General features: G+C 37.3%; 1 protein-coding gene across 1 annotated transcript; it reads left to right on the top strand.

Annotated features, from left to right (window-relative positions):
* The first annotated feature begins 1338 nt into the window (after nt 1-1338).
* Nucleotides 1339-2283, top strand: Or9r3c (olfactory receptor family 9 subfamily R member 3C). Its single transcript, NM_001000522.1, has one exon. The coding sequence runs from the start codon at nt 1339-1341 to the stop codon at nt 2281-2283; it is 945 nt and encodes a 314-aa protein (NP_001000522.1).
* The last annotated feature ends 12721 nt before the right edge of the window (nt 2284-15004 follow it).

The raw sequence follows: 15004 nt of genomic DNA, 5'->3' as shown, positions 1-15004 counted from the left end.
ATGCATGTGTATGTTCATCAATTTACCTAGACTGGCTGGCCAGTGAACTTCAGGGGATTCAGCTGTTTCCATTCCACAATGCCCCCAGTGCTAGAGTTAGAATCACATCCAATAAGTTCAGCTGTTTATGGCAGACAATTTATCAACAGAGCCATCTTCTCGGCCCATTTTTTCACATTATTTCTATCATATTATATTTTTAGTCTTGTCCTCGAACTAGGATTCTTACTTTTGAACTTACAGGTTTAACACTCGATTTTATTAACACTTCTTCCTATGCCTGAAGTCAAGATGGTGGCCCAATGTATACTTTTGGTAGCTCATTTTGTTAGCTCATTAGCTAGTTTAAAAATACATTGCTTCTATTGATTAAAATATTTTTATATTAATTGTCTCTTGACTAATATCATCAATCATATTTACAGTAGAGCTAAGAAATGAGTCTTTGGCTGGGGAGAGGCTCAATGTGGAAATTGCCTGTTTTGCAAATGGGAAGACCTGAGTCAGACCTACTGAACCTCAGTATATTCACAAATATACACCCACACATACATGCAGACACACATGTATACAACACACAAACATATAAGAAATCTGTTTATAAATGTAAAGTCTATAATCTATTCAAATATTATTGAACTTCTATGTGTTAAAAGGAACCAAATGTATCTTTTATTACATTGTGTCTGTTTTATTAGTGTAGAAAGTCAGTTGTCATTTCCTCCAGAGAGCTCTTTTAGTTTTCCAAAGGTTTGATGAATGTACCAATTAATAATCTTTTCCCATTCTTTCATATTTAAAAGCCTAATTTCTATTTTGTTTATTTTTTCCTTTTTCTGCATCATGACACAAAATATCTTATTGATGGAAGAGACTTCTGATCTCCATGGAATATTTTATAGAGATGATGCTTGCCCAACTCCTTGGTTTCTAGTCCCACGGGGAAATTTCTTTCTGGATTCATTCCAGGCCTTCTTGCCATTTTAATCAGTGAAACAGAACAGGAAAATGTAAGTTCATCAAACATGCATTAAGGTATCTTCTGAAATTTTTGCTAGTGTTTGTTAATGCAAGAAAACCTAAGTCAGGAACTGAACATTGAGCAATTACAATCAGTGCTGTGGGAAACTTCAGGTTAATGAAAGGTTTGTTTGTATTCATCTTTTGGTGTACTCATAAGCATACTTGAAATAAGTTTATGAAATTGTTTATTTTATAAAGTAAAAGGAACAAGGTAAGTTTCCTTTCATGCTGATTCAGCATTTTATGCTAAAAAACGAGATCTGACTCCTCACTTATTTTACTTTGCCATTTTTCAGTTTTATCTTCATATTAGTTATGAAGAGTGAATTGAAGAGGAATTACACGGAGTTAACAGAATTCATCCTGTTGGGATTCAGAGCTTCTCCAAAGTTTCAGGTCTTCTTATTCTTAGTGTTCTTGATGATCTACATGGTCACCGTGGTAGGGAATGTCAGCATGATAACTGTCATTAAGATGGACTCCAGACTCCAAACGCCTATGTATTTTTTTCTTAGAAACTTGTCCTACTTAGATCTCTGCTACTCTACAGTCATTGCACCCAAAACCTTAGCCAACTTTTTGACAAGTGAAAAGAAAATTTCCTACAATGGTTGTGCTACCCAATTCTTCTTCTTTGCTTTGTTTGTTACAGCTGAATGCTTCCTTCTTGCTGTCATGGCATTTGATCGATTCTCAGCCATTTGCTCCCCTCTCCTTTACCATGTGCACATGTCCCAAAAGGTCTGTGTTCAGTTAGTAACTGGCTCCTATATCTGTGGGTGCATCAACTCCATGGTGCAAACAGGATTCACCTTCAGCTTGCGATTTTGTGGAGAAAACAGGGTGGACCACTTTTTCTGTGATGTCACAGCTCTCATCAAGATCTCGTGTGTTGACACCTTTGTGAATGAGATTGTGCTGTTTATTCTCTCTGCCCTCATCGTCATCTCCACCATAATCATCATTCTGGTTTCCTATGCCTACATCCTTTCCACTGTCCTGAAGATCCCCTCATCCCATGGCAGGAGTAAGACCTTCTCTACCTGTGGCTCTCATATAGCAGCGGTGAGTTTATTCTATGGAACTGTGTTTTTTATGTATGCCCAGCCTGGGTCCATCTCCTCACCAGAGAAAAGCAAGATTGTAGCTGTGTTCTACACACTTATAACATCAATGTTGAACCCTCTAATATATAGTCTAAGAAATAGAGATGTGAAGGATGCTGTAAAAAAAATATTAGGTGGGAAATGTTCTCAGTGATATTCATAAAACCTTTACTTACTAGACAATTTTTTCCTGTTGTATATGGCAACAAATATAATTTCATAAGTTTTATATAGTAATAATTCTAGTATAGATGCATAGAATATTATTTTGTTTGTAGTAAATATAGGAAAGCAAATTAGGTTCTCATCTTATAATTGCATTTGAGTATGTACTAAACATGAAAATTAATCTTATATGGTGGCAAAATTTTTTTCCATATATGTATATTATATTTTTTATGACAAGTTCAAAGGCAATGTGATACTGGCTAAATGAAAACATGATCATAATATAAATTTCTTTTTAAAAATATTTTATTGGATATTTTATGTATTTATATTTCAATGTTATCCCCTTTACTCCCTCTACCATCCCCCTCCCTCTGCTTCTATGAAGATGCTCCCATTCCCACCCACCCACTCCAACCTCAACACTTTGGCATTCACCTACACTGGTGAAACAAGTCTTCATAGGACCCAGGGCTTCTCCTCCTATTGATGCCAGGCAATGCCATCCGCTACTACATATGCTGCTGGAGCCATGGGTTGCTCCATGTGTAGTCTTTGGTTAGTGGTTTAGTCCCTGGGAGCTCTGGGGGGTCTGGTTGGTTGATACTGTTGTTCTTCCTATGGTGTTCCAAACAACTTCAGCTCCTTCAGTCCTTTCTCTAACTCCTTCTTTGGGGTCCCAGTGGTTTGCAAACATCCTCATCTGCATCAGTAAGGCTCTGGCACAGCCTGTCAGGAAACATCCATCCATATCAGGCTTCTGTTAGCAAGCACTTCTTGGCATCAGCAATAGTGACTGGGTTTGGTGGCTGCATATGTGATGGATTCCCAGATGGGGAAGTCTCTAAATGGCCTTTCTTTTGGTCTTTGTTTCACTCTTTTCCCTGTATTTCTTCCCATGAATATTTTGTTCCCTCCCATGAATATCAGTTCCTCTAAGAAGGACTGATGCATCCACATTTTGGTCTTCCTTCTTCTAGAACTTCATATAGTCTATATATTGTATCTTGTGTATTCTGAGCTTTTGGGCTAATATTCACTTATCAGTGAGTGTATACCATGTGTATTCTTTTGTGACTGGGTTACCTCACTCAGGATGATATTGTCTAGTTCCATTCATCCATTTGCCTAAGAATTTCATGAAGTCATTGTTTTTAATAGCTTAGTAGTACTCCATTGTGTAAATGTACTACATTTTCTGTATCCATTTTTCTGTTGAAGGGTATCTGGGTTCTTTCTAGCTTCTGGCTATTATAAATAAGGCTGTTATGAACATAGTGGAGCATGTGTCCTTGATATATGTTGGAACATCTTTTGGGTATATGCTCAGGAGTGGCATAGTTGGGTCCTCAGGAAGCACTATGTCTAATTTTCTGAGCCACTTCCGGACTGATTTCCAGAGTGGCTGTACCAGCTTGCAATCTCATCAACAGAGGAGGAGTATTCCTATTTCTCCACATCCTAGCCAGCATCTGCTGTTACCTGAGTTTTTGATCTTAGCCATTCTGACTGGAGTGAAGTGGAATTTCAGGGTTTTTTGATTCGCATTTCTCTAATGACCTAATGTTGAACTTAGTATAGGAACATATCCTCATGGAGGGATAAGAAAGGAGGCTCATAAAAGGAAACTAAACAAAGCTTCCAAATGCTCTAAAATCTCACAGAATACTATATTCAGCAAGCAAAGCAAGTTACAACATTTAAAAGGCCCCTTCCTGAGGTTATAAAACTAGTGAGGATTGCTGGCAATGGGAGAGTATCTGGTGGTGTTTTCTGGGCAGGAAACTTCAGTGACAAAGGTTTCACAATTGGTCCCCCTATGCAGGGTGTCTTTTCAGTAATGCATCTGCCTTTGAGTCACCATGCTCCTATCATTAACCCCAATAGACACAGTGGTCTCCCAAGCCAGATTTAGGTGGAAACTTTTATGTGTCTCTCATAATAAACAGACACTTGTCCATGCCTTCCCAGCAAAGTAAAGGTAATAAATAATAATTGCTTCTATATAAATACTTCATATATTTGCCACAGACAGTGTGGATCATAATTCTTCTAAAGGAGGAAACTGGCACTAGAAGCTGAAGAATTTTGGTTGGCCCAAACATCTGAATGATTCTAGGAATTTTATTAGCCAAATATATACCCCAGTGAATGTGGAGAGATGTAAAAATGTAACCACATAGACTAGAGACAATCACTGTGGGATGTTGTTACAGATATATATACAGCCCTGGTACATAACATATTTGATCTTTCAGTCATTATTGTTATATGTTCTATTTCTATTTTCATTTAATATTTCAACCAATTTTGGGTATGAAATTATATAATGTTTTCTTTAATCTTATTTTACATTAGAATCACTATTCTGGTTATTCTCCAATGTTTCTTTTCAATTGTCAACTTAGTAGGATCTCCAGTCACTTAGAGAGGGAGTCTAGTAACAACACTAGTAACAAGTAATCCTTGTAAAGATTCCAGTGGCCCCTGGACATGCCTGTGTGGGATTTTCTTTCTTTCTTTTTTTGAATTTAATTTATTTTTTTAGTTATTCACTTTACATTCTGCTCACTGACACCCCTCCCAGTCACTTCCTTCCACAATCATTCTTCCATCTCACCCTCCCCTTGTCCTCTTAGCTGGTTGGGGTTCTACAGGGTATTCCCCAACCAACCCTGGCACTTCAATCTCTGTGAGGCTAGGCAGCCTCCTTCTGAGGAGACAACTAGAAGAACATAGTCCACATACAGGCAACAGCTTTTGAGATAGCTTCCATTCCAATTGTTCAGGACCCACATGAAGATCAAGCTACATGTATACTTCATATGTCTGGGGAGGAATAGGTCAAGCCCATGTATGCTCTTTGGTTGGTGGTTCAGACTTTGAGAACCCCAAGGGTCTAGGTTAATTGACTCTGTTGGCCTTCCTGTGGAGTTTCTATCTCCTCAGGTACCCGCAATCCTTCCTCCTGTTCTTCCATATGAGTCCCCAAGCTCTATACACTGTTTGGCTGTGTGGTTTGCATCTGTCTGAGTCAACTGCTGGGTAGAGCCTCTCAGGGGACAGCATTCTCCTATCTGCAAGCCTAACAGAGTAACATTAATAGTGTTAGGGATTGGTGCTTGCCCAGGGAATGAATGGGTTTCAAGTTGGGCCAGTTTTTGGTTGGCCATTTGCTCAGTCTCTGTTCCATCCCTCCTGCATTTCTTGGAGACAGGATTAAAAAATGGTTTGAGTATTTTGTGGGTAGTTTGGCATCCCTGTTGTTTCATTGAGGTTTCTGCCTGGCTACAGGATGTATTCCCAGTGTGGTGAGTCACAGCTGAGGACATTCACATTGATTCTTGGGTGCTTACTAATCCCAGGTCTCTGTCTAGTCCTGAAGATGTTCCCCACTTCCTTACCCCCCATCAGTTGTAGATTTCCATTTATTTTCATGGCCATCTAGCCATCTCTCTTCTCATTCCCCACACCTGATCCTGAATCCCATTCTCCTCCCCTTTTCATCCCCCTTCATTCTTTCTTTCTTCCTGCCTCTTATGACTATTTTATTTCCCCTTCTAAGTGAGATTCAAGCTTCATTGCTTGGATCTTCTTGTTTAGCTTCTTTTAAACAACATTCATTGGAGTAATACAAATTTTGTTAAATACACTGATTACTCACTAAGACGCCAAGTACCTCTACTCAGTAAACCATTATTAACTCGATTTTTTTTAGGGCCCAATTCTAGTATCCTGCAGCTCTATCCCTTTCTTTGCAGCTCCCACCTGTAATCCCATAATAAAACTTCTTTCTATAACTCACATTTCAGTAGTTGATAATTCCATTCTTTAAATTCACTTGATGAATAATTTCTACCGACTCCATAGAATGAAAACATAAAAGATGGGCTTCAGACAATTCTGACCCAATTTTCATTCTATCTGTTGCTTTTTGTCACTTGTAATTAGTCATAAAGCATTCTATGGGAGCAGGTTTCTTGATGTCTGTCACTTATCAACCTTCAACATGGGATTCTATCAGAGAAATCATACCACATATTGGTGATTAGGGGCATCAGAGATCAAATCACCAGATGCTTAATCAGTCATGATTAACAGAGACTTAATCATGAGAGACTTGGGAGACTATTGTTCATCAGTGAGGAGGAAGTTGTCTGAACTGAAATAAAGTTGCCATAGGCACGGTGAACATTTAGGAAAAGAGAACAGGCAGTTCTCTGTTTCTGTGTTTCAGAGAAATACTCTAAAAGTCAACAACAATAATCATGATAATTACTTGTGCTAGTGTTTGTAACTAAATAACTAAAGCCAAGGATATGGAGAAATGGTTCTTAGGCATAGTGACCCAACACTAGGTATTTTACCAAATTTTAAATATGAAAAGAAATTAATTTAAATCTTCCTAGTTTTATTTACTATTTTTCAAGCTGACTGGCTTAAAGTAATTTGTATTTATCTGTTCATTTCTGGTTTTTTATTGTAATATCTATTGTATAACACTTAATTGCATACTTTTTAACAATACATGCATTTTCTTATTGTAGTCACAAGTGCATTGCCATGAATTCTACATGAATTGTTAGTGGTATGAATTTTATTGGTATAACTTATTAAACTTTATATTTTTAAACTTTTCATGTAGCATTTTATGATTTTCTTATTTTAACTCTAGACTCACCACACTTGTACAAAGCAGAGGTTCTTCTTTCTGAAATGGTGATAGCATATTCCTTTTACTATAACTGTATATTCTATTTTAATTACTTTGTTACACATAACATTAATTTTCTTAGTATTTTAGAATGTTTTTATTAAAACAACAATCCTAATGTATGACGATTATAAATCTAAATATGCATTCAGAGCCTGCCCCACATGTGGTCCATACATATACAGCCACCAAACTAGATAAGATGGATGAAGCAAAGAAGTGCAGGCCAACAGGAACCTGATGTATATCTCTCCTGAGAGACACAGCCAGAATATGGCAAATACTTAGGTGAATGCCAACAGCAAACCACTGACCTGATAACAGGAAACCCGTTGAAGGAATCTTAGAAAGGACTGAAAGAGCTTGAAGGGGCTTAAGACCCCATATGAACAACAATGCCAACCAACCAGAGATTCCAGGGACTAAGCCACTACCCAAAGACAATACATGGACTGACCCTGCGCTCCAATCTCATAGGAAACAATGAATATACTAGTAAGAGCACCAGTGGAAGGGGAAGCCCTTGGTCCTGCCAAGACTGAACCCCCAGTGAACATGATTTTGTGGGGAGGGTGGTAATGGGGGGAGGATGGGGAGGGAAACACCCATATAGAAGGGGAGTGGGAGGGGTTAGGGGAATGCTGGCCCAGAAACCGGGAAGGGGAGTAGCAATCGAAATGTAAATAAGAAATACTCAAATTAATAAAGATGGAGAAAAAAATAAATCTAAATATACTTTTATTTGTGTTTATATATGGGGATATATGCTCTATTTACATAATGTCTTCATTATAGCTTCATTTTCATAACTATTCATTTTCATAAATGCTTTAAGGTAGTTTGGATTACAAAAGACAGATCACAGACATAATTTAGCAAACTCAAAAAGGAATGTCATCACATTTGTCCACAATGTATTATATTGCATATTATACATCTTATTGTTTTTTATGGAATATAAAACTATTTACTGACCACTGTTCATCATTACATACAATAACGTAAATATATAGTTGAATGACATTCTGATACTACAAAGTTACTTTTCTGCCTCATTGAACCAGAATGAAAATACTGAAAAAGGTTGATCCTACCAATAAGGAATGAGTCAGGGTAAAGAAAAAGCACACAGGGCATGGATTGATCTTAGCAAATTTTGTTGACTCACTTAGTCAGCAGGTCTTAAATTGCCAACATCAGCTCCAACCATGATTCTATTTCCACATCAAACAGATTCCACAAATCATTATCTTTTAGTACAGATTTTAACTTTCTACAAAGGAATGGTTCACCAGCGGAACCTTTGGTTCACCAGAGGAACCTTTACACAGACCAGCTGACCTGGACTTGCCTCTAGAGTTTTGGGATTAAAGGTGCATTCTACCACACTCGGACAAGTCTTGTTAAATAACATACTTTGTCTAATTCCATTTTCTGAATGGAGAGTTGGTATGGACAACACTCTATAAATAAACTACTATATTTACTTGATAATACATCAATTCTGATGGGGTTGGTTTTAAACTATCCAGTAAATCACAGACTCTGCTTAATCTGAAAGGTTATGGTTTCAGGAAAATGTTCACAATGATGTAATTTCGTCAGCCTGTGTTTTCACATTCAGTTCTTTTGAGTATTTAAAACAAGATAAAACAGACAGGTTATGTAAGTGTTTTATGCATACATTGCATACATACAAACAAACAAACAATCCAGAATGGTCTTTCTATGTCTCAGTTAAAAATAAGTTCTGACTTGGGTAATGACTGTAAAATCTCCCAGCATTTAAGAAAAGCTGATCTTTAAAGTTGAGGAAATACAACATGGTATCAAATATTCTACTGTTAAAGGAACCAACTACAGATAGCTCTTTTTTTAAATTTTTATTAACTTGAGTATTTCTTATTTACATTTCGATTGTTAGTCCCGTTCCCGGTTTCTGGGCCAACATCCCTCTAACCACTCCCCCTCCCCTACTATATGGTGCTCCCCTCCCCATCCTCGCCCCATTACTGCCCTCCCCCCAACAATCATGTTCACTGGGGGTTCAGTCTTGGCAGGACCAAGGGCTTCCCCTTCTACTGGTGCTCTTACTAGAGATAGCTCTTTTGATGCAGAAAAAAACCAAAAATACCCCAACTACTGTCAATATTTTCAAAACCAGCATATCAAAGTTGATTGTCATTAGAATGCTATTTTTCCCACACTAGTAATTCAAAACCCACTGAAGCAAAAGGTTCAAAAGGTTGGTTATCATCTTTTATCATCTACCTCTCTCTTCTCTGAATTACTTTTCTCACTTCAGTGGACACATGTGCAATGTCCAGGAGAGGATTGAGATTTAATATAGTTGAGGCATTGTTTTCCTCTACTGTACTGGTCCTAAGGACTACAGTCATTAACCAAAAAGATTATGATTTGTGGAATCTGTTTGATGTGTAAATAGAATCATGGATGAAGTTGATGTTGGCAATTTAAGACCTGCTGACTAAGTGAGTGAATAAAATTTGCTAATATAAATTAATGCTCTGCATGCTTTTATTTTACCCTGACTCATTCCTTATTGGTAGGATCAATCTTTACAGTATTTGCATTCTGATTCTGGTTCAATGAATATATATATATTTATTGTGCTCCATCTTCGGGACAAGAATAACAAGGCAGCCTCTCCTCATAGAAGGCAATGACAATCTGAGGACACTTCATATTTGCCTCCTTTGCCAGCACCAAGTCAGCCTCATCTCAGTCCCTCCATTTCATGAGAAACATTAATTCTCCACGGTTGTCTGTGGCACCGATTATCATTCAGGATCAAGTCCTCTCACAAAGCCTCCAGTTTATCAGCAGTGTCTCTTTTCTTCTTCAATTGCTATCATCAGATCCACTGACAGACAAAGATTTCCTTTTTGTATTATCTTTTTCTTTACCAGCTTTTTGAGATTTAAGAATACTTCAATTAATTCTGGACAATCTAAATTTTCTTCTGGTTCCCAAATGTTATCAGCACCTGTGAGCCCCTGCCACTTCAGGAAATACTCCACCTTCCCATTCACTGCATGATGGTCCACAAATTTTTTCTACCACAAATTCTTCAGGCTCTGCCTCTTCAACTTTTTTACTTTTCCCATTCTATTTCTTTTCCATTTTTTGCAATGTAGTTTTATTGGAGACATTTTTAAAAATTCAATCAGACTTGAAGAGTTCACTGCTCAGGGCATGGATCCTGCAGAATCTCTGTCTTGTTGTTTTTTATTAATTTTATATAAATAAACTATAAATTATATAAATTATAAGTTTATATACTTTTTTATAGTTATGACTTCTTTTAAAAAAACTTCCCTTCTAACAAAACTTTAAATCTTGTAAAATGGAATCTCTTGTGCCACCAGAGATTCCTTACTCATTTGTGCTCTCTCTTCTCTGTGCTGCCATAAGTCCAACCTGGCTCTGACATATAGGGCAATGGAATCTTGCCTTCCTGTACCACCTGGTAGATCCTGCTCTTCCCCAGCCCATAGGTCTTCCAGAACCTATTATGCTTCCCAGTGCTTTCAGGCCACTCAGTTTTGACTTCCCACTCTGTTCTAGAATCTAATCTTCTTGAACTACGAAGGTGCCTGGCCAGTTGATGTGGGAATCTCATATACCACACTTCTGATTATGTCATCTTCTTTTCACCATAGAGGCCAATCAACTCCTCTGAGATCTTGTTTCCCTTAAGCTTCCAATTAAACCCAATTCTTTCTTATCCTTTCCTGTTTTTCTTAGTTCTCCTAATTCTACACATTATTTTTCCAATATCTCTTGACCCTAACCTCTGATTGACCATGAAAGGTTACAGTATGGAAAGCTATTTCAAGAGACAGCAAAGAAGACAAGCACATGATATGCTGGCACTTGGACCGTGGCTATTAGCTCAGAGAATAGTGGGCTCTCAAAAGATGATCAGGTATAGAACCTATAGTCCTTAGGACCAATATAGTAGAGGAAAACAATGCCTCAACTATGTTAAATTTCAGCCCTCTCCTGGACATTGCACATGTGTCCACTGAAATGATAAAAGTAATTCAGAGAAGAGAGAGGTAGATGATGAAAGATGATAAGTAGGTAGATAGAAATATGTAGATGATGATAGGTAGATAGATGATATATATGTATATGATAGATGAAAGATAGGTGGTATATGATAGATAATAGCTAGATAGCTATCTAGCTAGATGAATGATAGATGATAGAGATCAATAGATCATGTAAATGATAGATAAATGATAGGGATAGATTAGGTACATAGATTATAAATAGATGATAGATTAGACAGACACCTGCATACATAGATGATAGTTAAATGATAGGTAAAAGCTAGATAGATAACTAGATAATTAGGTCATAGCTACCAGCTATGTATGGATAGATGATCTAGATAGATAGACATAGATTGATAGATATAAAATAGATTATAGATAAATGAAAGATAATAGCTAGCTAGAGGAATAGATAATAGCTAACAGCTAGATGGATGGATAGATGAGAGATAGATGATAGGGATAGATAGATGAGAAAGATAATAGGTGATATACAGTCAGATAAACATAGATGCTAGATAGATTATATATACATATATATATATAGATAATAGATGATAGTGAGTCACTACTAAAAACTAAATCAAATATAATATGACGTCTCCTCAAAAAATTGGTAAATGTATAAAAATAACTAACAATAACTAAACAGAATTTACAACAGAGGAATCTTGAAAGGCTGAGAAGCACTTAAAGAAATGTTCAAAGTACTTTGTGATCAGGGAAGTACAAATCAAAATGAACCTGAGATTCCACATCACAGCAGTCAGAATGGCTAAGATCAAAAACTTAGGTGACAGGAGATGCTGGTGATGTTGTAGAGAAAGTCTTGGTTTAGTTCTATACTCATTTTTTGATTGTGTTGTTTGATTTTTTGATGGTTAGTTCCTGAGTTCTTTATATATTTTGGTTATTAGCACTCTATTGGATGTGGGTTTAGTGAAGTTTTTTTCCCCCAATCTGTAGGATGCTGATTTGTGTTATTGACTATGTCCTTTGACTTACAGAAGCTTTCCAGTTTCCTGAGGTCCCAGTTATCAATTCTTGCTCTTAGAGCATGAATCACTGGAGTTCTGTTTAGGAAGTTTCCCCCTGTGCCAATGAGTTCAAGACTTTTTCTCCTTTTCTCCTCTATTAGATTCAGTATATGTTTTTTCATTTTTATTAAATATATTCTTTATTTAAATTTTAAATGTTATTCCCTTTCCAGGATTCCTGTCCATAAGTCCTCTATCCACTCCACCTCCCATTCTTTTATAAGGGTGTTCCCTTACCCATCAACCTCCCCTTATCGCCCCACCCCCAACATTCTTCTACATTGGAGGGGGGTCCTGCCTTGGCAGGACCTAGGGCTCCTTCTTCCACTGGTGCCCAAACAGGCAATCCTCTGCTACATATGCAGCTGGAACCATGGGTCGGTTCATATACATTCTTTGGGTAGTGGTTTAGTCCCTGGGAGCTCTGGTTAATTGGCATTGTTGTTCTTATAGAGTCACAAGTCCCTTCAGCTCTTTGAATCCTTTCTCTAATTTCTCCAACGGGGGTCCCATTCTCAGTTCAATGGTTTGTTGATAGCATTCACCTGTGTATTTGACAGGCTGTGGCTGTGTCTCTAAGGAGACATCTATATCTGGTTTCTGTCAGCATGTACTTCTTAGCTTCATCAATCTTTTCTAGTTTGGTGGATGTACATATATGGGCCTCAGGTGGCACAGGCTCTGAATGGCTGTTCCTTCAGTCTCTGCTCCAAACTTTGCCTCCATATACCCTCCTATGGATGTTTTTGTTCCGTCTTTTAAGAAGGAGTGAAGCACCCACACTTCAGTAATCCTTCTTGAGTTTCATGTGGTCTGTGTATTGTATCTTGGGTAATTTGAGCTTTTGGGCTAATATCTACTTATCAGTGAGTGCATATCATGTACATTTTTCTGTGATTGAGTTACCTCACTCAGGATGTTATTTTTTAGTTCATTCCATTTGCTTATGAATTTCATGAAGTCATTGTTTTTGATAGCTGAGTAGTAGTGCATTGTGTAGATGTACCACATTTTCTGTATCCATTCCTCTGTTGAAGGATATCTGGATCTTTCCAGCTTCTGGCTATTATAAATAAGGTTGCTATAATTATAGTAGAGCATGTGTCTTTGTTGTATGTTGGAGCATCTTTTGGGTATTTGCCCAGGAGAGGTATAGCTGGGTCCTCAGGTAGTGGAATGTCCAATTTTCTGAGGAACCTCCAAACTGATTTCCAGCGTGGTTGTTCCAGTTTGCAGTCCCACCAACAAAGTGTTCCTCTTTCTCTACATCTTAGCCAGCATCTGTTGTTGCTTGAGTTTTTGATCTTAGCCATTCTGACTGGTGTGAGGTGTTATCTCAGGGTTGTTTTGATTTGCATTTCCCTGATGACTAAGGATGTTAAACATTTCTTTAGTTGCTTCTCAGCCATTTGACATTCCTCAGCTGAGAATTCTTTGTTTCACTCTGTAACCCATTTTTTAGTAGGGTTATTTGGCTCTCTGGAGTCTAACTTCTTGAGTTCTTTGTCTATTTTAAATATTAGCCTTCTATCAGATGTAGGATTGGTAAAGATCTTCTTCCAATCTGTAGGTTAGTGTTTTGTCCTAAAGGCAGCGTCCTTTGCCTTACCAAAGCTTTGCAGTTTTATGAGGTCCCATTTGTTGATTCTTGATCTTAAAGCATAAGACATTAGAGTTTTTTGCGGGAATGCTCATGTGACAAGACTTTTCCATACTTTTTCTTCTATTAATTCGAGTGTATCTGCTTTGATGTGGAGGTACTTGGTCCACTTGGACTTACATTTTCTACAGGTCAATGAAAATGGATCATTGTTTTCTTCTATATGCTGACCTCCAGTTGAACCAGCACCATTTGTTGAAAATGATACCTTTTTTCCAATGGATGCTTTTAGCTCCATTGCCAAAGATTAAGTGACCATAGCTGTGTGGGTCCATTTGTAGGTCTTAAATTCTACTCCGCTGATCTACCTGCCTATCTCTACCAATAGCGTACAGTTTTTTTTTTAAATCACTATTGCTCTGTAATACTGCTTGAGGTGAGGGATGGTGATTTCTTCAAGAAATTCTTTTATTGTTGAGTATAGTTTGTGCTATCTTGTTTTTTTTTGTTATTCTAAATGAATTTGAAAATTGCTCTTTATACCTCTATGAAAAATTGAGTGGGAATTTTGTTGGGAATTGCATTGAATCTGTAGATTGATTTTAGCAAAATGGCCATTTTTACTATATTAATCCTGCCAATCCATGAGCATGGGAGATCTTTCCATCTTCTGAGATCTTCTTCAATTTCTTTCTTCAGAGGTTTGAAGTTCTTATCATAAAGATCTTTCACTTACTTGGTTAAAGTCACACCGAGGCATTTTATATTATTTGGGACATTATGAAGGGTGTCATTTCCCTAATTTCTTTCTCGGCTTGTTTCTCTTTGGTGTAGAGGAAGGCTACTGATTTATTTGAGTTAATTTTATATCCAGCCACTTTGCTGAAGGTGTTTATCATGTTTAGTAGTTCTCTGGTGGAACTTTTGGGATCACTTAAATATACTATCATATCATCTGCAAAAAGTGATATTTTGACTTCTTCTTTACCAATCTGTATCCCCTTGATTTCTTTTTGTTGTCTGATTGCTCTGGCTAGAACTTCAAGAACTATATTGAATAAGTAGGGAGAGAGTGGGCAGCCTTGTCTAGTCCCTGATTTTAGTATGACTGCTTCAAGTTCCTCTCCGTTTAGTTTAATGTTACCTATTGGTTTGCTGTATATTGCTTTTACTATATTTAAGTAGGGCCTTGAATTCTTTCCAGGACTTTTATCATGAAGGGGTGTTAAATTTTGTCAAATGCTTTCTCAGAATCTAATGAAATGATTATATGG

Source organism: Rattus norvegicus, chromosome 7 (genome assembly GCF_021556685.1).
Source record: "Rattus norvegicus strain SHRSP/BbbUtx chromosome 7, alternate assembly SHRSP_T2T, whole genome shotgun sequence".
Taxonomy (NCBI): domain Eukaryota; kingdom Metazoa; phylum Chordata; class Mammalia; order Rodentia; family Muridae; genus Rattus; species Rattus norvegicus.
This window is presented reverse-complemented; position numbering and strand designations above follow the sequence as displayed.